Source organism: Amblyomma americanum, chromosome 1 (assembly GCF_052857255.1).
Source record: "Amblyomma americanum isolate KBUSLIRL-KWMA chromosome 1, ASM5285725v1, whole genome shotgun sequence".
In the NCBI taxonomy this organism is placed as follows: Eukaryota; Metazoa; Arthropoda; class Arachnida; order Ixodida; family Ixodidae; genus Amblyomma; species Amblyomma americanum.
Genome location: NC_135497.1, coordinates 31,280,013 through 31,304,502, shown reverse-complemented (window position 1 = coordinate 31,304,502; position 24,490 = coordinate 31,280,013). Strand labels below are relative to the sequence as shown.

At 45.3% G+C, this 24,490-nt stretch overlaps 1 protein-coding gene and 1 non-coding gene across 2 annotated transcripts in view; one reads left to right on the top strand and one right to left on the bottom strand.

Moving 5' to 3' along the window:
- Positions 1-601: 601 nt before the first annotated feature.
- The window catches only part of LOC144112545 (N-acetylneuraminate (7)9-O-acetyltransferase), a 63,174-nt gene continuing 39,285 nt past the window's right edge, over positions 602-24,490 (top strand). Inside the window, exons 1-6 of the mRNA XM_077645351.1 lie at positions 602-846; positions 943-1,039; positions 1,672-1,864; positions 10,986-11,305; positions 11,366-11,471; positions 22,168-22,292. Coding sequence (XP_077501477.1) covers positions 711-846; positions 943-1,039; positions 1,672-1,864; positions 10,986-11,305; positions 11,366-11,471; positions 22,168-22,292 — 977 coding nt within the window. The 5' untranslated portion in view covers positions 602-710. The remainder of the gene's footprint in view (positions 847-942; positions 1,040-1,671; positions 1,865-10,985; positions 11,306-11,365; positions 11,472-22,167; positions 22,293-24,490) is intronic.
- Positions 15,946-16,022, bottom strand: TRNAT-GGU (transfer RNA threonine (anticodon GGU)). Its single transcript has one exon. It is a non-coding gene; the product is annotated as a tRNA-Thr (tRNA).

Here is a 24,490-nt window from a genome sequence, read left to right as displayed (position 1 = left end):
ACGACATCCATCCCATATCACCCTGTACCCCCTGATTTGGTGTATTGCCATGTGCTCCCAAAGCTAGCCTCCTTATGCCGCGTTGTTTGATTTCTAACCTTGCTTGAACATCTGGCCTCATGCACAGGGCCGCATTGCTGAAAGTCAGACTAGGAACCATCACCCCTTTCCAGATCCCTCTTACCACTTCATATTTATTGTAATTCCACAGTGGCAACCTAACACAGAAAATAGGGTGCCTGGATGCCGGCTCGAGCGGCGCTGGCCCATCGAGGCACACTGACGGAAAATGTGGTAGGTTGCCATCTGTCGGCAGAGAGCGAAACTGCGAGACTTACTCTGCTGCGTTCGGAGCACAGAGCAAGCGGCGCTGCTGGTTCCAACGGCGTATTGTTCCTGTATATGTATATATAGAAACACAGGAACATTACAACGACGCTGTCCCCACGTCTCCTAAGTGCCGATTCAATTCTCTTAATGACCCCCTTGGATTCAACTCTGCGCACCATGTGTGCACCAGTACTTTCCCTCCTCCATGGTGTGCGCAAACTTATATGTCTATTAAGGAATTGTTAGTCGTCGAAATAGTGGCGCTGACGATAGCGGCACTATCGACGTCCTTCGTAGCCATGTGTGTTGTGTGTATGGCTGTGCGTGTTGCGTGAGCGCTGCTTTAGCAGCCTAAACTTGTTAAAGCGTGTGTGCTCGATATGGTCGAGGAGGGCCGCCACATCAACACCAGTTCCGAGTTCATTCATCGTGTCAACGCCAAAAATTGTAAAATAGTCGCATGCTTTGTTGTCGTTGGTTTTGTACTCTACCACGGCGTTATCCACCTGACGTACGGTACGAGTAGCGTTCTCGTGCGCTTGTGCGCGCAGTCGGAGAGAATTCGTACGTGAGCACATTCCTTCATTAATATAAGACGTCCTTTCTTGGCAGGAATTGACACCTGCAAGTGGCTGCTGAGTGATGGACGATTCCAGGGTTATCATGTTTGGCAACCTTACGGGTGCATGCTGCACACCTACACCAATGCGTAAGATCCACAGATATCGCTTGTAGTTGTCATATGAAAAGGCGTTGCCCGCGTATGCCTTTGACTAGCTTGCCTTCAGGGCTGCGCTGTTCGACGAACTTGCTTCATTTTGCCCGTGTGTACTAACCTGGGTCCGATGTCAGAGGGGTGCAGTGCTAAAACCCCGTCTTTTCATCTGCTGCGGCAGCACATGTTCCAAGTAAAGCGCGATTAATCATCCCGTTTGCATATTTCGCTTCTTATCTTGCTTTCAGCACTGCTGAATAGAGCTTTACATTCTGCGGCCTCTTTCGTACACCCTTTGTGTTCCGAAATGAGTACTGAGGCGGAATATGCTGTTCTTCGCAGTGCTCAGTCATCAACGCTAGATGTAATCGCAGTTTCTTGTGCACTGCAAACTACAGTGCATGTATGTCAGTGTACTAGCAACCAGCTTGGTATTGCTGCAGAGTATTGAGGTGCTGTGTAGTTTATTTGCAGCAGTTGGGTGGAGCGTGCAGCAAGGACGTGGTTTTTATGTTACGAAAGTGGTTGGTTGCTCGCCTAAGGTACAACCTTGACCAATTGTAAATCTTCACTGTTACAGTTTGAGGAGCAATTACTGGTTCAATTCTGTCTTTGGTTGGCTGCAGGGAATCCCGCATGTGCCTGCGCTACATTGCCTACTGGGGCGGCAAGAACCACATTGTGTTCCTGGGTGATTCGCGCATCCGGCAGTTGTACTGGGCCTTTGTGCAACAAGTGCAGCCTTCACCTCTGGCAGCCCCTCCCACACAGGCCCACCAAGACCTTCGTTATGAGGAGAAGGACTTACGCCTCACTGTGGTCAGTCATTGTGTCAGCCTGCCAGTGCCTTTTGTGAGTTGCAGCCAGGCAGAATTGAGACCTATAAACACATCTTATTTTTAAGGAAAACCAGTCAGAAAGATGAAGGACGAGACAAGGAAGGCACACAGCAATGACTGGACTAACATCTGTGCTTTATTGAAGAGCGCACCTTCCCAGCAAGGCTAGCAGGGCATGTGCAGCACAAACAGCAGCAAACACCACACAATGGCAGAAGGAAAAATAGAGTTCCTTGGGTTCTGATGAAAGCGAAAATTTTCCTCAGCTACCGGCTGTTCAGCAATGTTAGCATTCTTGGCAGGGGCAAAGAAGAGTGCGAGATTCTTGAAGCCTACTTCATTAGTATTAATGGCGATGACTGCAGGAGCACAACTTCGGCGCACCTGCTCAAAAAATAGTTTTCTTCTCTAGATTGTTGGTGATTTGATATCTATCTTTTGCCATTGTCTGGCGTTTGGCGCTGGTTGTGCTGTGCATGCCCTGCTAGCCTAGCTGGGAAGGTACTCTCTTCAGTGAAGCACAGTTGTTAGTCCAGTTGTCATTGTATGCCTTCATCTCCTAGTCCTTCACCTTTTTGACTGGTTTTGCTCATAAATATGTACCAATTGGCCCAGACTTCGACTCTGCCGGGAAGACATCTGTCATATGAATCTGAGGCCATAAGAATTTCACCATGCTTCGGCTGAAAAAGCTGATATTAAATTGCAAAGTAAACCCTGTGCTCAAGTGAGGAAAGGAGGCACACTCACAGCCACATTTATTTATAAGTGCCTTCCTTGAAAATGCTTACACAAGGAACAACCAGAACAAAAGCATAAGACACCTGGTGACAAGCTGAAGTGACTTTTTCCAGCAGGAACTGTGGAAACAAGTGTCAGACAGTTACTTCATTTAAAAAAAAAATTTGTGAGCTGGTGTTCATAGATGAAAAAAACATTAAACTTCCAGCACTAAAATATGTATTCAGGAATGGCCATGAACCAGCTATCACTAAGAGCTTTCCAAAGATAGGAGTAAGGAGTTTTAATATTCAAGGAAAGTCCTTCATGGCTTATATTTGCTACCCTACTCATGAAAAGAATTGAGTAGCAGCTAAAAGGCACAAGAATGATTTAAAGTTGCATTTAGCTTGGATCACACTGCTTCCTAGTGTGATTGATTTTCATTACCTTTTTCTATGCTGAGGAGCCACGTGGGCAGAATGTATGGACTGCAGATTATATGGGCAACTTTCTTTTCATAAACATAACAGATAAAGCTAAGCAGTGCAAAGAAATTCCCTGTTGTAATGTGAATTTTCCACCGCTGAACAAAAGTAGAAAACACTTTGCTGCAGTATAAATGTATTCAGGTTTCATTTACTGTAATGGTGTACAGTCGTGCCTTGTTAAGGCAGGGGTCCCACGCTTTGCGGCCACCGGCCATTTTTCACAATGTTTGTGTGATTGCTGTAGTCCTTCCGCTTCAGATAGAAAAGCAAGTTATAGCTCATTGGAAAAATAATTGTATTTACGTTTCATTGGTATGCATTGTTAATAGCAGTAATTATTGATACAAGTAGAACCAGCCGAAAACGTAGTACATAAAACAATACTTTTATTCGACTTGCCTGCTTCCATCAAGCTTTTGGAAAGCCTAAAAAAGGGCTGCAATGGTACTGCTGTTAACAATACATACCGTTGAAATGTAAATACATTTATCCTTTCCAATGAGTTAAAACTTGTTTTTCTATCCTAAGTGGGAGGACTACAGATCACATCGTAAAAAAATGGCCAGTGGCCGCGAAAGCGTGGGACCCCCCACCCGCCTTAATATGGACACTTTGGTTCCCGAGCAGAAATGCCCATAAAGCAAATCGTTGTCCGTAATAATGAATTGTGAAAATAAGCAAAAAAAGTATTTTCGGAAATAAAAACCTTTTTATGATTTAAGGCTTAATTAGCTTCTGTGCATATTGTCAGCAGTGAAGTGTATATTAGACGAAAGTTTTGGGAGCTCCAAGAGCGTTATCCTAGACATTATGATCTTCACAAAACTGCATAGTTTTGAGCACTTACACAGGGTGTTCATGCGATGTCACAAATGCTATTTTGGTGTATAGTGTGCAGCTTCAGCCGTGCACCCTGTAGCAGATGGCAATAGTGTGGCACTAACGTGACAATTAGGCATGTGCGTGGGCTTTGGCAGCTTTCAATGTTTGCCAAAGTGCCGGCCACTGTGGATTGAGTGTATACTGCCTTAGTGGTCCATGTGACATGTGGCGCCGTTGCATAGTTTCATCACCTGTCTCCTACTACGGCTGTCAACATCCCATGAACTTCTAGTACTCAGTCGGCTGACTGCTGCTGAATGCGGTTTTCAACATAGCACAAGCTGGAGGGAGAGTTTTCTTCCCATCTATTCATGCAGTATGAAAAATTTTAGGGTATTGGTCCATTGAATAATGACTGTTTAATTAAAATTTCAAGGTGCATTGATAGGGCATCTTGGCACTGTAAAGAATAAAGCCACAAAGGGCCATCTCTTGGGCATCTACATTTTCAGAGTGCCTTTCGGCAATGTCCTGCCCCCAAAATCAACCATGACAGGTGGTAAGTGAACAGAACACTATGCCGCTAGACACTTTTCCTTTACAGTGGGGCATATACTGCTAATGCTTTAAAATTATCGCAGGATGATGAAAAGACGACACGACATAGATTGGCGCTACAGTCAATTGGTCCCCCGCAATCTTATGTGCCGTATTTACTCCTTTAATTTGCACACATCCTTATTACCCGGGTTTATAAAAAAAAGAAAATTTCACAGACTCTCTCATCATCAAGAGTAGACAAAAGCATGAAATGCACTATATAGTAAAGGCGTAGCATATTCTTGGACTGCGCATAGATACTGATAGCTGCATTTGAGTCTTGGGGAGCTTCTTGCATCAGCCGTATTTCTTTTCTGAGCATTCCTTGGCGAGCGAAAGTGCGCTCAGGTTTCTGTGCCACTATTTATGTACGGCAACACGCGCAACCAGATATGGTTACTGGCTGTGCTGATGGATAGCACCACGGACCTGTGTCGCCGGCGCACACAATACATAATGATGGCAACTCGCATGGCGCTGTTGCCTCGCTCATAAGTGCCACCAGGACTGCGCGTGCACCTCTCGTGCTGCAAGGCAGAACTAAGGCTCCTTCGCTTGACGCGCTAGCTTTTACCAAAACAGGACCTTGAAGACGCTGTTGATGCATGCGCTACTGAGGCAGTAGCACAGCACGTAAGCATCACGGTCACTGAACTGAAAGTTTCCTCAATGTTCGTTTAGGTTTGGCTCCGTGTTCTGTTCTGGTGCCAAGGTCACCTGCGGCGCACCGACGACGGGAGCTAAAAGCATTTCAGGCTTAGAACTTTTACTCGCATATTTTGCGCTCCCTGCTGTGCTAGGCCACCAACATGCACACGATGCACGCAAGGCAGGCTTAAGAAGATCGGCGTGGCCGCGTCGTAGTATGCGGCTGCGATAGGTGCGAGTGGCTAGGTGAAAAATTGCGCACAGTTTACCCAGCTCACTTGCGTTGGCAGTCGTTGGCGGTAGCTTTTCCGGACAAATAGTTGTGCGCGCATCAGAATCTGAAACTACCGAACCGTCTGCTGTTCGGTTTGCCGCTAGTCAGCGGGGCCGCATGCGAGGGTGCCACTATACCGCCTGTTATGTCCATCTTCCTCTGACTGCTGTCTTCGCGATTGTATCGTTGCTCGTTTATTGCTTTGAGCTGCGTACATGCCGTCAGGCCATCCCGCGGGGAACTACATAAAGTGAGTCAGACCGGAGGGGGTATGCTGTTTATATTTGGAGTGAACTTTTAAAGCGAAAGCTTTACTACTCCCCTCCTTAGCTTCTTCGCCGTGTATGCGAGTTTGACCTTGAACAAAGGAGAAAGCACGTCACAGCTATGACGTCACCCAGCCACCGCCGCCGAAACCGAGTGCTCGCCTCTGTTTGTATAGGCCATCAGCGTTCATTGTGTTCATTGGTGTTGGCGTTTACAACGTTCTAGACTCTGATGATCTTGAGGAAAGGAAGGGTGCATAACTGGCTCCCTGGGTCAATGGACGCCTCAATTGCGCTTTGTGAGAGGGAGATGGTGGTGATAGAGAGATGTGGGCTACATGCATTATCACCGACAACGTTGTGGCAGACATGCGGTACTGTACCAATAGGCTGCAGCGTTCATTGGGTGACCAAGCTCTCGCGATCAACCATTAATTTAACTGCCACCTGCCAGAGTGGCAGGGTGGGCGTGCTGCCTATCCAGTGTGCGGAACGCACTCAACATTGCAGACGCCAAGCAGCGTCTACTTGCCTGATACACCACAGCCTTCACTCTCTAACCAGGTTCAGCAGTAGTTAAACCGCAGCCAATTTTTTTTTTTGGCCAGCAAGTGGTGCGAGTTGGGGGTCGACATAGAGGCGTGTTATGATCTTTGTAGAGTTTTTTAGGACATGTTTACAAAATTTTTGCGTAATTTGCACACCCCATTTTTGAAGCCTTAACTTAAAGAAAAAAACGCGCAGTGATAATTGCGCGAGTAAATACGGTGTGTGAAAAGCTTCCTACTTAAGTCTGGATTTGTCATTTTGTCCTGCCTGCTTAGATTGTGTAAGATCTGCAGTATTGTATAAGTGAATAAATTTAAATTTGAATGCCATGCATTACCTGTTTATGTGACTAAGTTGTGTTTTGCTGAAGGCTAGGATATAAGCTTGATGTCAGACTGCCACATTTATATGAAGGCAAAATGCAAGACTGCTTGCATAAAGAAACATGGCTTCCTTTAAAGAATGCCATGTGGTCAAAATTGATCTGGGGCCCTCCAGTGCTGCATTGTTCAGGGGAATATACCAGCTTTTGGCAAAACAAATATAATAGATTTGCATACATTTAATAATTACGGAAAGCGGCTTACCTGTTAATGACCCTGTGTAGGCTTAATACTTTCAGGAAAGCACTCAGGTGAAAAATTTACGCTTCTGTAGCATTACAGTTTGTAAAAATGATATATTGCAGCATTTACTATTCCCAGGCTAGAGTTTTCTATCTCCAGGTTCTATCTTAATGCATTTTAACACACTTTGAGTGCTTGATTGTTGTTTTTTTGCTAATCTTGTACCTCCCCACTGTAATGCCCAAAAGGGAGGTGCAAGTATGTAATAAATGTTTTTATTTGCAATTACTAACTTTAGTGGCAAGCACATGTCCTTCTTGGTTTGGTTTCTGCATCATACTTTGATTACCTTAGATCCGCTATGGCTGCTCAGTAGTTAGGGCACTTTGATGCTAAACCAGAGAATCCAGCTTTAGTCCCAGCCGTAGCGGCCGTGTTTCAATGGAGGCGAAACGTAAAAGGCACCCGTGTGCAATGCGATGTCAGCACATGTTAAAGAACCCTGGAGCCCTCCACTATGGCATGCCTCATACTCTGTGAGTCACTTTGGGACAATCCCTTGGCCTTTCCAACCAACATGGGAAGGTAACCTTGAGTGTAAATGCAACATAAACACCCACTATGACAACGTTGGGGATGCCCTCCAGACACTGCCTTCTTCCCACCCAATGCTACCAATACCATCACTCCTCATACTCCGCAAAGTACTGCTAAACATATTACACACCCCCACCCAGTCCTATTTTCATCAAATCTGCCTCGCAGCGGCATCTGCTACAGTCGTGAATAAAAAATATTAGTACAAATCACTGGCGATCAGAATTTGTATACCTCACCACACGGCGCTACGGTTTGCAGACCTGCCTGTCGGGCCGTTTCCATATCTGCAGCATGGGGGGGGCGACGGCAGGAAGTAGTAGGCTTTATCAAGCGTGCCATTGCCCCAGGGGCGAAGTGCTGATCCTACATGACTATGCATGCGCCATTTATTTTGGCTCAGTTATCGTGAGCAAAGATGGCTTCTTTTTTATTACTGTTTTTTTATGTACGTGATGGTTTGTCAAAAAGAACTCGCGGGAACAATAGATGATAGCGCTGCTGTTAGCCAGTATTACAAAAGCCGAAAAACAGATAGAGTTTATTTTCCCGATGCTACTAATTCACACAAGTCACTTTCACAAGTCACAAGAGTAGTAACAATATTAACAGGAGCACTATCCCATCAATTCAGGAAAAGAAGTAAGGAGTACAGCCAGCTCGATGTCGTGATGCGAGAGCAAACACGTCGTTGCACTAATGGCGTGCATAGGCCCCACCGACCCTCACAACGCTTTGAAGGTGCTCAGGGAAGGCTGCTTGCAAGGTCAGGAAGAGCCTGGAGCCTGCTCCATTCCTCTTGAACTGCCGCCCAAAGGATATCTATCTGGCGACGACTCATGCGGCTGCCTCTTAGCTAGTCACTTTTTCATTAAGCCCCATATATTTTCAATTATATTCAAATCTGCTCCCTTGGGAGGCCATGGCAGCTCCTGGATGCAGAGCTGTTCAAGCAGTTGCCAAGCGCAGTGCAGCTGAGGCTGCTCGCAAAATAACTGCCAAACAAGCAAAAAAAAACAACTATCCTATTCTTCACCAGTTGGCTGAGGGAGCAAGGCTGCGTTAAAAAAAAAGAGAGAGGGTGAGACAGAAAAAATAAATTTTGCTGGGCCGTGACAGTCCGGTGAACCCCGCTAATACTGTAGAATGGGAACGGCCCGGCACTCTCATTATCAGCCTCTTCGTCACCTGCAGCGCCACGCGTTGTCATTCTAGCGCTCCGGTGTTCTGTCATGTGTGCTAATCTTTTTTACTCGTGACTGTACATGCAAACGTTGGTGAGTTGCGGTTATTTAATTTTATAATTAAATAATCCCTAAGTTCATCATGTATTCAGTCTACGTTGATGATCTTCAAATAGCCTGCACGTCCTCAAAAGTAGGGCCACGGCAGATAAAAATGGTTTCAAGCTGCCACGCAAAAGTCAGTAGCTGTTCTATTCTCGCTTAGAAGAGGACTGCACACTGATCCCAACCTTTGTCTGAATGAAGTCACACTACCAGTAAAAGATGAGTACAGATTTTTAGCAATAACTTGTGACAAAAAACACATTCCTGCCACACATAAACACCCTAAAAAAAAAACCTTTATCCCTAAATATACTAAAAATACTCTCACGAAAACACTGGGGCTTCGATAGGACATGTGTTTTACAAATTTATTGCTCTGTAGTACGCTCTACCTTAGATTATGGATGCATAGTTTATGGGTCAGCAAGACCATCGTATCTTAAATGACTGGATCTAGTACATAATTTAGGTTTGTGTCTTTCCACTGGTGTACACAGGACGTCACCCATAAACAGTCTTTATGTAGAAACCAACAAGCTATCACTTACAGACAGAAGAGCCATGCAAACATGCTCGTACATTGTAAAGATCCATTCACTGCATAAGCATCTATGTTATCTTATCGCTACAAAATGCCTTTCTAGAACACTCTTTAACAACAAGAGATGTGCCAAAACCTCGGCGCACTAGACGCGTTGCCAAGCATTGCTCGAAGGCAAGGTCCACTGCTGCCATGGTACAATTTCCCTGAAATCCGTGATTTCACTCTTACACAGTTCTGTAAAAAGCAAATTTCACAACAACATTTAATACAAGTTCTTTACACTCGAGGAAAAGTACAGTACCTTCACAACTTCTTCTACACATGGTTCAAAAACAGATGTTTACGTTGGAAGCGCAGTAGTACAAGGAAATTGGCATAAAATAGTAGTAAGACTTCCACAGTGGGGGGTGCATCCATCTTCACTGCCGAATGTTATGCCATCTGTGTAGCCATAGAAAAAATAGTAAATGAGAACCTCGCCAACAGTATTGTTTGCACAGACTTGCTAAGTGTGCTTACAGCCCTTCATTCTCAAAATGCAATAACTCCACTGCTTGGCGACCTCATACACAACATTACAACAGCCAAAGCTCAAGGACAAAACATAAGACTGCTGGGTACCAAGTCATGTTTGCATAAAAAGCAACGAAAGAGCAGATTTGTGCGCTGCTCAAGCTCGTGACAAGCAAATTAAGAAAGTAAATATACCCTATAAAGATTGCATAAACATAGTACATCTTAAAGCAAGAGAAAAATGGCAATCCGCTTGGAACAATGCAATAAATAACAAACTGCACTTGGTAAAGCCAGCTTTAGATGAATGGAAGTCATGTGTCTACCAGGAACGTTTCAAGGAAGTCCTTATCTGCCATCTCCGTATAAGCCACACACACATTACACACAACTTTCTCCTAACGAAAAAAGACAAACCAGTTTGTACATGTGGAGATAAACTTACAGTAAATAACATTTTAATTTCATGCTCGCAACTGGAAAAGCTAAGGAAGAAGTGCTTTTCTTCATGTTATAATCAATGCATCCCTTTTCACCCAGCTGCAATCGTGGACATGTCTTGTGTTTTTAGATTTTCAACTGAAGGAGGTTTTCTTCAAAAAATGTAAATCATGACCCAGTGCTTCTCCTGATACACCGCAGCCACTTCTCATTCCTGAGAAAAAGGCTGAGGTCTTTATTTTATTGGTTGGGAGCCTCGAGATCCTTGCCCGGGCAAGGATGGCCGCTGAGGTTACCCGACCCTCTTTAGAGCTTCTGACAGTACCCATTTCTAAAATTTTTTTCCTTTGTCATCACGAGGTAGTACTAACGTTTTAGGCTCTGCACCACCAACGATTTTTCACATTTCTATAAAATTATCCAGAAAACTTCTCCTATACCTCGAGCTTGGCGCATGATGGCCTTAGTTGCTTATGCGCCATGAAACCCAACACAACACAACTACTTCAACTCTGAGCTACACTAGCCTACCTGCCCTAACTGCCTTGAACCTTGCATGGACCTAGGGCATTGCCTCTGCACAATCCCAGTCTTCATACAATCCCCCAACTTTCCTCATCCACCCCCACCTTCTCAGTTGGCTTTGGACCAGTTTGAGGATTTAATGGCCCTGGTGGACAAAATGAAGTTGCCGACTAAATTGCTTCTCCCTTGGGACATTACAATTTGTCTTCTTTTCTGTACCACTGTTTGAGGTGTGTCACCTGGTGGTGCCTTGCAGGAGTTCCTGTGGCGGCCCCTAGTGGACAGCTCGATGCGGGCGGCTGGGGCCCGCTGGCTGCAGGGTGGGGGGCCCACGCTTCTGGTGCTGGGCAGTGGCACATGGGCCATCCGGCAGAGCAATGGCAGCAGGGCAGCCTTGGCCGAGTACGCAGCCAACGTGAGCCGCCTGGTACCCTTGCTAGACCGGCTGGCGAACAGCTCTGCACGTGTCCTCTGGATGCTCCAGGATCCTGTGCAAGCTGACCGACTGCACCCTAGCCGCCGTGCCATCACCAATGAGCTTATCGATGCCTACAACCAGGCAGCCATGCATGCATTGTAAGAAGCAGGCAGTGGGTTGCTTTGCAGCAGGTATGCAGCTGATGGTGCACTTTGCAGGCGCCACAGCAGCGTGGAGGTCTGGAGCTCGATCCGGCTTATCTCAGAGGGCTACCCGAGTGACTCACTGGATGGCCTGCACACGGGCCCGCTTGCTGTCAACTATGTAAGCCTTATTCTTGCCTGTACCGCATGCACCATGTGATGCCTGAAACAGGAGTTTTTCATCGGCCAGAAACTATTATCAGGATTTCCTTTCAACCAAGACCCTGTTGTGAGACTGTTATTATCAGTGTGACTGAGTTTATTGCAAAACATTTTGAGAAAGGTGGAGCACTGAATTATTGGCCGCTGCATGCAGGAAAAAGGGAATAAATTAACTGTTCAGAAACTGGATACAACACATTCAAGGCAACTGAAAACTAAACTGCAACTAAATTAAGAAGGCTATAAATGAAGAAGTTAAATACAAGAACATACCAATGTAGCACAAGACGCTATAATAATGTTATTTATTTGTGATCAGTATTGAACTGACATTGTTTGTTTGAGAATAACGTTCACCTAACGCTCAAATTTTATATATAATGCATTGGTTGTGCATGAAATCTTTATTCAACATTTCAGATAAAACTAAATACTAGTAATGTTAGTAATAAAACAATATTATAACATATTGTAGTGACATATAATGTACCTTTTATGTTCATAACATCTATGTAATGTTCCATTTGGGACTGAAAATTAACATTAAAATCAAGCACAGGTGTAATGTGGCAATACATAACACATGATGCGTGTTGTATCCATAACAATTCATGCTGAATGTCTGAGTAGTGACGAGCTATAATGAAAGTTGAGGCAAAATTCCTCATTATTATTGAAACTGTTACATTAGCTTTTATAGAGCAGTAACCTATAACATTACAAAAACGTTACTGCAGCATCAAAAACTCGAGATTAACAGAGGTTTACTGCAAGCACCTAGTTTAAGCATTGTTCCATGATTTTTTTTTCATTTTATTCATTTATTTATGAAATACTGTTGACATGTTGTATGTCGAAGCAGGAGAGGAAAAAATACATAAAGGAATACCAGTGATTATGGCAAAAGGCGAGAAAAATCGCCAAGTACATTAGTACACTCTACACAGTCGTACAGAATAACGTGACAAATACACACTACAATAATACAGAATACAATACAGTCGAGCCCAAAAACCTAGATATTTCGAATTATTAGTTATATTGAACACACAGATTACCTCCCTTGAAAATCCCGTGTAAGATTATAAGACAATCATGCAGTATGTAGAACTCCAGTTTTACCTGTCGTTTGATATATCGAACTGCACACCACGCCCCTGCAATTGTCACTTCTCTCACCAGCACTCTTCGATCACATTTAGAATGTGGAGCTGGATCGGCTAAGCGGCCTTGGGCGCCTGCTGCCAGCTCTAGTGCTGTGAAACTGTGTGAAGATGTGAACGTGGGTTTGCTTGAGAATGGTCGTTGATCTCTTGTGCTGATTTCCCCTGCCTATGAAGCCAAGCTAGCTAACTAAAGCCTAGAGGCAGCCCTCACGTGGTGTGCACCGCTTGTTTCCCAAAGGCGTTGCGGAAGCCTACTGTACCTTAATTTTAATGCACGATTATGCTATTTATAGTGTACTAGCAACAGGGTTAGCCATCTTATGGCAGGCAGTGGCGAGTTTCAAAGAACCGTCTGCTGCGGCTTCGATGCAAAGCAGGGCCTACTAGCGCTTATCAGCATGCCGGTAGGCGGCAAGTTGCTGCAAGAAACACGTCACGTGAGGGTGCAATGTATTCTTGCATCTAGGTTACAGATAAGCATATATCTGTTTCCATTTTTTATATATCGAATTATCGGTATATCGAACTATTTCGTGATTCCTGTCGAGTTTGATATATCTGGTTTCAACTGCAATGCAATTGAAGAACGCAGTGAGACTACAAAAACAGCTCCCAAGCTAACAGCACATCAATCAAGGGGGTGAAAAAACAGGGAATGGTTAGGTTGAGCCTTCCATTCGGAAATTGACCATGGTGAAAAATGAAAACTTATATGTATTGGTGCACTCAAAGTTAGTTTTAAGGCTAAAGCTATGGTTATGATGAGAGGGTTATGTGGAATCTTTGGCGATGTAGTTTTCAGGTCGGATGCCAGGTCGAAAGTTTTTCCACACGAGAGTGGGGAATGCTTTCCCACTCTCGTGTGGAAAGATGTACATCGGGCAAACAGGGCACTGCATAAATGAGCGACTCAGGGAGCATGCGCTAAATGTGAGGAACAAAAGTGACAAAGGTGCACATCTTGTGTCACACATTATTAACTGCAGCAATTGTGCACCGCGATTCGAAGAGATGGCGATTCTGGGCAGGAGCAGAAACGAACACGCGTGGCTGGCTCTCTAAGTATTCCATATTAAGAAAAAGGCTGAAGGATGTGTTAGCGATACTTCCTTATCACTTTACTCTGCCGAATTGAAGTTTTTGTGCACACATCGTTGCCAGTAATCTCGCATGACTGGAATTTTTTGTTAGCTTGCGCAAGTGTGAAAAAAAAAATGTATATCTATGCGTTGGTGTGTGAAGAATAAAATAGTTGTTAGTGTTGCGGCAGTCCTTGTGTATGTCCCGAGTGTATGCAGTTCGTCGAATGTTTTGCGCACATCGTTCATCTGTATAACCATGCACCAACTAGACCCAACAGAAGTGTTATTACCCACTGAAAGTTTGCGTGCACAGTTCTAGAGCGTTGTCTTTTCACCACATTCACAGCATGTTGCAGTTCTTTTAGTTGTGCACACATCACAGTTGGATATAGATTGGATTTTTTTTAGGAAAGGAAATGGCGCAGTAATTGTCTCACATCTCGGTGTACACCTGAATTGCGCTGCACTGTAAAGGGAGGGAGGAAGGTGGGAGTGAACGAAGAAAGACAGAAAGGGGTGCCGTAGGGGAGGACTCTGGAATAATTTCGACCACCTGTAGATCTTTAACGTGCACTGACATCGCAGAGCACACGGGCGCCTTTCGTTTCCCCTCCATAGAAACGCGGCCACCGTGGCCAGGTGCGAACCCGGGAACTCCAGCTCAGTAGCCGAGCACAGTAGCCACTCAGCTACCACGGCAGGTCTGAAGTCTTTTTCTATGTAGTGTCCCTGGGGCGTGTGGCAATCCAGTCGCTGCACGCAAGCACACACGTGGGCATGCATAGGCGAGCGGGAATGTTCACGTCCATCGGTGCAGCGTGACTCTGGTTCGCATAATGGGTTATTCCCATTCATGTGGTCACAGGAGTCTGGCAGGGGTGTTGCGTAACTGCAGTTACATCGCCTAGCACGCCGCCTAGCGACTGAACGCTCATCATAGGTTGCTTCCCTCATTCCAAGGCGAAGCGTCTCAGTGATCATATCACACGGGGTCCTCAAACGCCACGGCAGTTACGGCACTCAACTCGTTCGGCCATCCAGTCTGAGAGTGGCCACCTCGCACGCATTGGCTTCAACTACCTGGCCTGTCGGGGGCCTGTCATGCCATTTACACGTCCACTCTTTTTAGCTGCCTCACACACAGCATTTCATCTGCTTGATGTACTGAGATGTATGTTGTTCGTCTCTGCACATGCGATGATTTCATGCTCTTTGCCAGTCATGGCACTCGACACATTGTTTCCCATTCCAGTCTTGGCCACCGTTTCACACTGTTGTTCGACAACACCAGGCCTGCCACATCACCCTTTACGTGTCTTATAGACTACATCGAGGTCATTGTCTCACACGTGTTATTCGATACATTCAACACATAAAGGAGCATCTCCTTTGTTTCAGAGCACATGGTAGCTACGGATACCATGGCTGTCATGGCATTCTTTTTCCCAGCTAAGCTTTTGAGTCGCATCGTGCTCGCAATCCAATCTGCTCAACACGTCAGTAAGCACCACTAGAATCTCGGCACAGTGCACAACAAGAATGTAAAGGCCGAACCACGAGGCATTTCTTTGGCGTCGCATCAGCGTCTAGGTTACTGGCATTGCTGGTAGCGACACAGGGAGACGCAGATATCTGGCAAGGCTAGATCTCAGCGTCGGCGCCGGATATACCTCGTAGGTGGGGATTGGTGGGGGCCATTAGCCGCAGCCCATTTTTGCGAAGGCAGCAGCACCCCTTCTGTACCCTTGCTGTTCTTCCCCTTGCCCCCGCAGTTGGTTCCCGTCACTGCTGACTAGGACGATTAGCTACGGACAGGGGATAATTGAGGGGCTTTATCCTCGATCTCTCCCCACGCCCGTCTGGAGACGCCAGTTTGTATGCCCTCATGTGTTTAGTCGCCTTCTCCTGCGGGCTCCAAGCAACAACACCGGTAGACGAGATGCTGACGCAGTGCTGAAGAAACGCTGCCTTGTGATTGGGCCTTAAACATGACCTTACTCGCCCATTGGGGTCCAAGCGTGTGGTGGTCTGCCTACCACTCATGGGCCCCGGCTGAGAATTTTGCACTGTGATACACTCATCAGTAATAAGGGAGTAATTACTCATTGGCATCCACCCAAGTGCAGCCAACGGCTACAGAGGAAAGCTTTACAGCTTTCTAAAAAATTTTGTAGTTAAAGAAAAATTCGCCCTGGTCCGGGGTTCGAACCCGGGACCACTGCTTCACCGGAGCAGTCACTCTACCAATTGAGCTAACCGGGACGGCAAGCTTATGGTAGGGCAAGAGCGAATTGATCAATAACTCGGAAGGGGGAACAGTGTTGGTCAAATGTTTAGGGGAATCCCCCAAGGTGGAGTAGATTTGTAATAAGAGAGTAATTACTCATTGGCATCCACCCAAGCGTAGCCATATGGTGTGGGGTTTGACTTGGGGAAATAATTGCGTTTACGTTTTCCCCACTCAGTCGCGGCTGGCACGGTTCAAAGCCGCCCGGACCCTACCCCGTGATCGCGTACGCTACCGAGCGCACGCCAACCACGGCGGGCCTTGCTCTGAGGGAACAAAGGAACGACACATTGGCTGACACAAACAGGCATTTATTGCTACGGCAACAATAACGCCAGCTAGCAACAAGATATGCTAATGAATCGAGGTCGTCCGACTCACCAGCAAGGTTCCGAGCGAATGTTCGCCCGCGCTAGGGCAAGGGATATATACTCCGAAGGCCGGACAGGACGATATACGTGAGTAGGTCTCCCCATTGCTTCCTCGCCCCGCCGGCGAAGAGCGGAGCTGCGAGCGACACGTCCGCTCGCGCCGACGATCCCAGCCGAAAAACCCCATCTCCCGCGCGCGGGCTTCAGCAGTCTTCCGCGCAGTGACGCTGGCGCCCTCTCTTGCAAGTTAATGTAACTGACAAGGGAATGCGGTCATCCTCGGGGCGAGACTGCTGCTGCATGGTGCCTCGCAGGAAAGCAAACACAGGGGGCTGCAGGGCAGGTCCGTACAACGGCTAGAGAGGAAAGGTCTACAGCTTTCTCAGAGACTTAGTAGGTAAAGAAAAATTTGTCCTGCTCCGGGGACCATCTGGGACCACCGCTTCACCGAAGCAGTCGCTCTACCAACTGAGCTAACCAGGACGGCTTATGGTAGGGCGAGGGCGAATTGATCAATAACTCGAAGTAGGAACAGTGTTGGTCAAATGTTTAGGGGAACCCCCCAAGGGATTGGCTGCGCTTGGGTGGATGCCAATGAGTAATTACTCCCTTATTACGCTGTTCTTTATTTGTCACACTTTGCTCCGCCTCCTCTACAATGACTTGCGTTTGCACATCACCCACAACTTGACGCCTTTGTGATCTGGCATGGTTATGCGGTGTACACGCCGGTCCCACATAAATAAACCGACAAGTCACCAGCACTACGCTATGTTGAGTTTGCATTTAGAGCGACCACAATGCTATTCGCCCGAAATATTGCTGATACGTGACGAAATGAACTCTAGTACCGAGCATCGGACCCACCCGGCTACTACAGGTTGTGCCTGTCGCAGTCGGTGGCGCCATCTGGCAGGCATACTGACAAATTTCTGGCACTCGGCCATTCTAAAAACACAACGCGTCCCATCCATTCCCCAGAAAGAATCGCTGATAATCCTGCTGCTGAGTATCCCCGAGGAGGCCAATTCATTGTCTTGAGTAGCTGCTGCCTCTTCGACATTTCCTACACCTGCTCACAAAATGCTCAAATTTGCCAGATCTGTGCATGTTAGGTAAAAGTGTGTGCTCTGCTGCTAGTACTGTGGCTCACCTGCACGAGCACCTGTCTGTTTACCCTGCATTACCTATTTAGTACCATGCCTGGTGCGCATCAGGCTTATTGGCTTGACAAAGGGTCACTGTCCTCAAGCATGGTGCTTAATATAGGCATAGCTGGTTTGCCTTTACACCGTAGCATGTGCAGATGCTTGTTTTAATATATGGTCGCTACAGTGTGGTCTTATATTTTAACAAACGGACACAACCTGTTATGCAGCATGAATTTCAGGCGTGAATTTCAGGCAGCCGTATTATTGAAAGCAGCATTCCACATATGCACACCCCCCTTCCTGTGAAATGCCTTCAGGCCACAATGTTTGCTTTTAGCCGTGTAGTGGAGCATTCAAGATGGCCATCAAGCTGTAAATTTATGTGAGGCGAGAAGAACCCTCGTGCTTGCTTTTCAAGGCCCTTTGGTGCCCGGTGGTGCCGGGAGTGCTCCACTATGCGGCTTAACACAGACTGTGGGGGCTGAATACCTTTGGCCAAGACTGGAAATTAAACGTAAGACTAGGCCGGTGTGGTGCCTGAAGTACATTTCACGTGTAATATTGCAAATGCATCAAACTTTTTTTTTATTTTGAGCTGGAGTTCTTTGGGCTGCTTTGCATTTTGATGTGAAATAAATCATTATACAGTCTGGTAAGTTTCTTTGGCACAGTTTGATCAGTTTGTGAGAGACATGGGTATTTCTCTGGATAGTGTAAGTCACACTGTTGTTGCGTAAGGAGTGTGTTCCCGATTTCAGCCACCACACACCTTGGCAGAACCTTGCAGTTTCTTCTGCTGGTACGCAGTGTACCTGTGACGATTGCAAAATAAAAAGATGTTCTGGGCAATGGAATGGTGCTGATGGGTAGAACCCAGAAGAACCTTGCTAATTTGTCACACAACAGTGAATCCGCTTTAACGTCAGTGTTTCAAGATTAATGGTAGGTGCCAGCTACGGAGGTGGCAGGTTCGGTGTAATTGGTGCTATAATCACATGAACAGAAGAAGAGAGCATATGGCGAAGTTGTGTTGGAGGCTAAATTTTCACTGCTTCTAGCTTTGCTGGCAGGAATGCCATAATTGTGGCAACCTGGCTGAAACTTGAAAACTCACTTGAAATGATGCGCTGTTCATTTGAATTGCTAGCATTGAAAGTGATGCATAGGTGAAGCATGGCAGTATTAGTGTGCCTAAGGTGCTCAGATGCATGGCACAGCATAGCGATGCATTTGTAATAATAATAATAATAATGTCCTTATTTGTGTCGTAGGGTACACGATTGACACTGGAGGCCGGCAGTAAAAGCTGTCACGAACGACAGCTTGACAGAGCCGCAGGCCCCCATACACTTGGCAACGGTACAGCTCACAGTACATCCTGATAAATAAATTCCATTTTCTAGACAGGATACAACATAAAATTTTGTTATATACGGCATAAATTAATACATAGAACATAGAATAGAACATACAACCTGATGGATAAAACATAAAATTATTGTGACTTAATGCATGAAACAATGACAAATCAGATTCTATTAAGTAATAAGAACAAAACTGGATATGCGACTATAGTCTAGTAAGGCACGAAAGGACAGCCATAACTACAGTTCACTCGTCGGGGGAAATAGCATGGATACAATAGAATCAAAAACCGGTAGGTAAACATGGTCACTTGGAGTAAGGAGAAATGATTCAATTGAAAAGGATGTAGAAACAAACTCAAGTGTTAAGAAACAGAAAAAAGAAGTGTAATTGCAGATTGTCAATGACAATCAGGCATGATCATTTGGGCATGCAGTATTTTCTGATTTCTTTAAATGTATAGATTTCTAACTGTACATTTTCTCTGTTCAGTTTATTTAATAATCTCTGCAACTGATTTTGCAGTGTTTGATGGCCATATGTTGTGCGGAATGTTTTTACATTCCAGTATTCGCTATAACGGGTGACGTGACTCGGAGTGTTGTTTTGTAGGTTCGCTAACTGTTTCAAGAATATACTACCATTTTCTACTTCCTGTTTATAAAGCTTACTCAGTCGGCAGTGATACGGTGTCATAATAGGCATCACATTGTATATTAAAAATAGCTCATAGGTGTGAAAACGACTGTGTACATTTTCTACTGTACAAAGAAATCTTTTCTGCAGTACATGGAGCTTTTGTACATTTTTCTTCGTTGTAGACACCCAGACTAACTGACAGTAGTTAAACCATGTGGAGAACAGGGTGTTATAAATAGCCAGCATAACCTTTCGGGGCAGAATACTGCGGTCGCGATATATGAGGCCTATAACTTGAGATAGTTTCGCTACCAGATGGTTGACATGATAATCCCAGGATAAAGTTTTATGAAAAATAACTCCTAAAGTTTTAAAAGTAGAAACGATTTCAATCGGAATAGAGTGTAAGGCTATATTTCTGTTTACTGTTATATTTCTCCGCTTAGACCTGAACAAAATGCATTTAGTTTTGGACACATTGAACGTCATGCAGTTTTTCTGAGTCCATTCCTCTAAAGCAAGCAGTGTAGATTGTGCGGAGTCAAATAATTCTTCAATATCTTTTGCTGCGAAAAAAATGCTCGTGTCGTTGGCATATGTAATAAATTTTGCAGTGGGGGAAATGTTTGTGATATTATTTATGTACATGTTGAACAAGAATGGACCCAAAATACTGCCCTGCAGTACACTACTATGCACCTCTCATCAAGTAGCGACCAGTTACCTATGGATTTCCTGTGTGTCGACAAGGGCTTTTGTGTTCTTCAGCAGTGCAAAGTAGGCAATTTGCAGTGAGTGTATGTTCCAACCCAATTGCAAAGATTAGGTTGCCTGTCACTTGTTCCGTGTTTTCTGGCACATGGGCTTGCACTTTCGACATCTCTTTGAAGCACACCGGTGCCAGTTCGGTGGCCATGGCATGGCAGCAGCCTGACACCTACAATAAACATATGCATGGTTCATATGCATGGTTTTGTATTCTTCTCATCCTATCTCTAAAAACTGCTCTTCAAAGCCTGTTCTGCACTGCCGCATTCACAGCTGAAGACAATTTCATGAAACCACTTTTCAGACATACACACTGAGCGCATGTTTTGAAGTGGTGTGTAAGATCACATGCACCGATATTTGCAAGAACATGGGAAGAAAAGGTACGATCGAAAGACCCCAGAAGTGTGCAAACGGCATGATGTGTGTTAAAGCGGCAAAATTATACAACTATGTAGACAGTAAACGGCTACTACACTACATGCACGAGAATGGGCAGACGATTTAGGGAGAAACATCATGAAGTGGGCGAATAACTGTGTGGTGAGTGCTAGAGTGACAAAAGTACACACCTCAGCTGCACAAACAGCTAAGACTGCACGCGTGCGAGAATATACGGGCCAGTAGCCTGCCTGTTTGCATGTGTCGTAATGTGAGTGAGGACAGTTGATGTATATAATGGAAGAAAGGTCCGACACAGTTGCTGGGACGCCGTAATATTGCAAACAGTGAAAAGAATTCTCTAAGACGAGCAGCGAAGTGGTACCTTAACCACATGACTTACCAGTTAGCGCTGCCTCTGCACTTTACGGTCGCTGGCTAACTCGGAACTGCCTCAGGCCTAGTATGCCTGCTTTTCCATAATCTGTTGCCAGTGGGTTGAAAATAAAATTGTCCGGGTTTGGAACCGCAGCATCTTCTTTCGCATTGGTCTCGTGATCTTCTGTTTCTTCCTTCTTCGAGTTCGAAGTCGCACGCACTTGATGACATCGTGTCATGTTGCTTGTGCGGTTCGTCTATCCTTGTTTATGCTTAGCGTAATGGTATTACCCCTCACACATTACCTCACACATTACATCACCCCTCATGTAATGTCCTGTGAAGGGACCCTTGAGGTATAAAAAATAAATAAATAGCATGTGCTTTTCAAGCAGACGACGTGACTACCAATTGACTTCACAATTTCGTGTACCTATGTCACAAGGTCACTGGTGCGGCTGCCAGCTTATAACATCACGTAAAAACCTGGCAACCACGAATCGAAACCGAAACGGCTCGCTACAACTAGTATGATAATAAATTATATAATACATGTTCGTGCTTCTTACACAGTGTTCCATGCTTACAGCATCACTATGCACCTATCAAGGAAAAAAGGACAGTCCAAAAATTTGATTTGTCTACCCTTCAATGTGGGTGCTGCTCTACCTATTTAGGTGTACTTCTGTCTTTGTTATTCTGCTCTGTCATTTTCTTTCAGTACTGTTTTGCCCCCATCTGCTTTGACCCAATTTTTGTCGTGAACAGTGTGGTTCAATCAGTAGCAATCTAGAGGTGAGGAGAAAATATCCTCTCCCTTAAGCTATAATCCCACCACTCCCGACTAGCCTTTATGGTGGGGCATGTTCAGTACATGAGTGTGAGTGTACTCTAGACCTCAGTTCCTCTCCCTTCCTATTACCTGCACACTGAAAGGAACACCTCGCCCCCGAAGCAGATGACATGTTGAGAAAGGGTTTGTTGTGCTCTTTGTGTGTGTGCAGTGTTGTTGCTCAGAATGTGCAGTTGTAGCTGAAAGTGGGCTCAGAATTCACTTTCGCTCGCAGGCCATCCAAATCCTGACCAACATGTACTGCAACGATCACATGAACTACAACGACGGCACCTGTTGCAGTAGCCCTGAGCCAGTTACCTGGCTGCAAACCATCACCTTCGCAGCCTTCGGTGTCATGTGAGGCTTTTCTCAGCTTTCATTTAAGTGTTGCATGTATTTTACCCATGAGTGGTGTGCAGGTGGATATGAATCATCTCTTATTGTCCTCTTCAATATTCTTCGATATCCATTTCTCCTTAAGTAACCTTGACAATCACAAAGTGAACAAGGGAGGGAATACCTCAGGGTTCTTGCCAACGTTTCGACACGAGGACTTTTCTTCGCCTGGGCAAAGCGTTCATTATTGGCGGGATTTAAATAGGGTCTTCCCTCTGAGGAGGAAGGCCCAGTGAAGGGGAATGGTGTTCATACCTTGTCCCGGTATGATGGCTGCTAAAGTTGTAAAGCTTTTTTTTTTTCATTTTTATGCATTGTCATATTTTATGAATACGCCGAAATCCTCGAATCTAAGCCAACCGAAGAGTTTCATATCTCGAGTTAAAAAAAAAATGTCAGCCTAGATTTGAATAAATATGGTAATTGGCTGGCACCACCTACAGTGGTAAAGATGGCATACAGGCATTCCTTAAAATTCATGTGGCAGCTGCCCGCAAGCTGCATTTGTGAACAGCTATTCTGTGGTGCAGTCTACTTCTTATTTTTCTTAACATAACCACCTTTGCAACACTACTGGTATGTAAAGATGCTGAAAAGCAGTTTCTGCATTCATTCCTGTGATGGAATGCAGCCTTGTGTTCGTCCCTGTTCTCAAAATAATATCCAATCCTGGAAGTCAGCTCACTGTAGCACTTATGTGCAGTCTGCAGTATGGGAGCATGAAGTTGCCTTCAAGGGAAAAGATGCACATGAATATTTATGCTTTGGCATTCATTAAAAATTGAGTATTAGACATTGCACAGTTAAACAATACTTTATAAAAGGCTAGTTAGCATATATGTGAAAACTTAGAAAAAGTTTTTGAAAGGAGAATGAGGACAATAGACGAGACACGTAAGCCACACACATGGTGCATTGCAGGACACATTATATACTCAACAAAACATATTTGTGTCTATGTTGCTTGACTATGTAAGTGGAGAAAAGATATAGCCCAGCAGATCTGACAAAAAAAGTTGGCAAAAGGAGTAGGGACTGGTTGTGGTATTAGCAATGCAGTCATTAATTGAAGTAGTTATGGCACAACTACAATTAAAGTTCAGTTCAAGTACTGTGGCACATACCATATTTACTCGCATAATTTGTGCCCTCGTGTAATATGCACACCCCTAATTTATTACCCAGGTTTATATAAAAAAAGGAAACTTGTACATTTTACGCTTCCTGCTGCACCAGACCACCAGCATGCACACGGGTGCACACAAGGCAGGCTTGGGAAGATAGCCACGGCCGTGTTGCCATGTGCAGCTGCGAAAGGCGTGAGTGGCGAGGGGACACTGCTCTAAGAAAGATGTCACTGCCAAGGCCAAGCCGTAAGGAGGTCATATGTGATGCGTGCGAGGGGCAGGCACGGCTGGCTTTTTTGGGCAACCAATGTTGGGGAACCAATGTTCCTCATTAGCCTTGATAACGAACCCCCCCCCCCCCCCCCCCCCACTTCCCGAGACACACTAACGCAAGTGGAAGCCAGTCAGCACCAGCTAAATAGCAATGAAGGAGATGACGATATAATGGAAAGAAATAACAGCAGGTCAACGACCACACTGCAGCGCATCCTTCCCTTAGGAATTCAAAGGCCATAACGCTCAGTATGCAGCATGTAAGATTACCTTCTTTTTTTTTTTACAAAAACAATTGTTCAAAATTGGGGGAGGGGTGGGGGGGGGGGGGGTGTCGATGTATTCTTGAATGAATCAGTCCATGTGGCAAGAGACACACCATGGAGGTCCTGGTAACAGACACCTCTCACCAGCCTCATAGAGCTATGAAAAAAAGGAACAAAACGAACTGGAAACAAATTCTGCATCATTCCATAGTGCATGCCAGCCTAGTGACACATTGTTTCTGGCATTGGAGGATTCAAAGCATCGCAAATCTCTGCGGATTGGGAAGAAAGTGATGCCAGCAGTGGCTGTCTATTCTGGCCAGTTCATGTGCTACAATTTCTTCGTTCCTGGTATCTAATATCTCCTAAGCATCCTAAGGTATGGCACTCCTGTGCTTGCGCTTGCCTTTATCATTGCTATGTCGGCATCCACAAACAACTCCTGTGACAGCTGCGATAATAGCACATTTCAAGCTCGTTTTACAAAGACAGT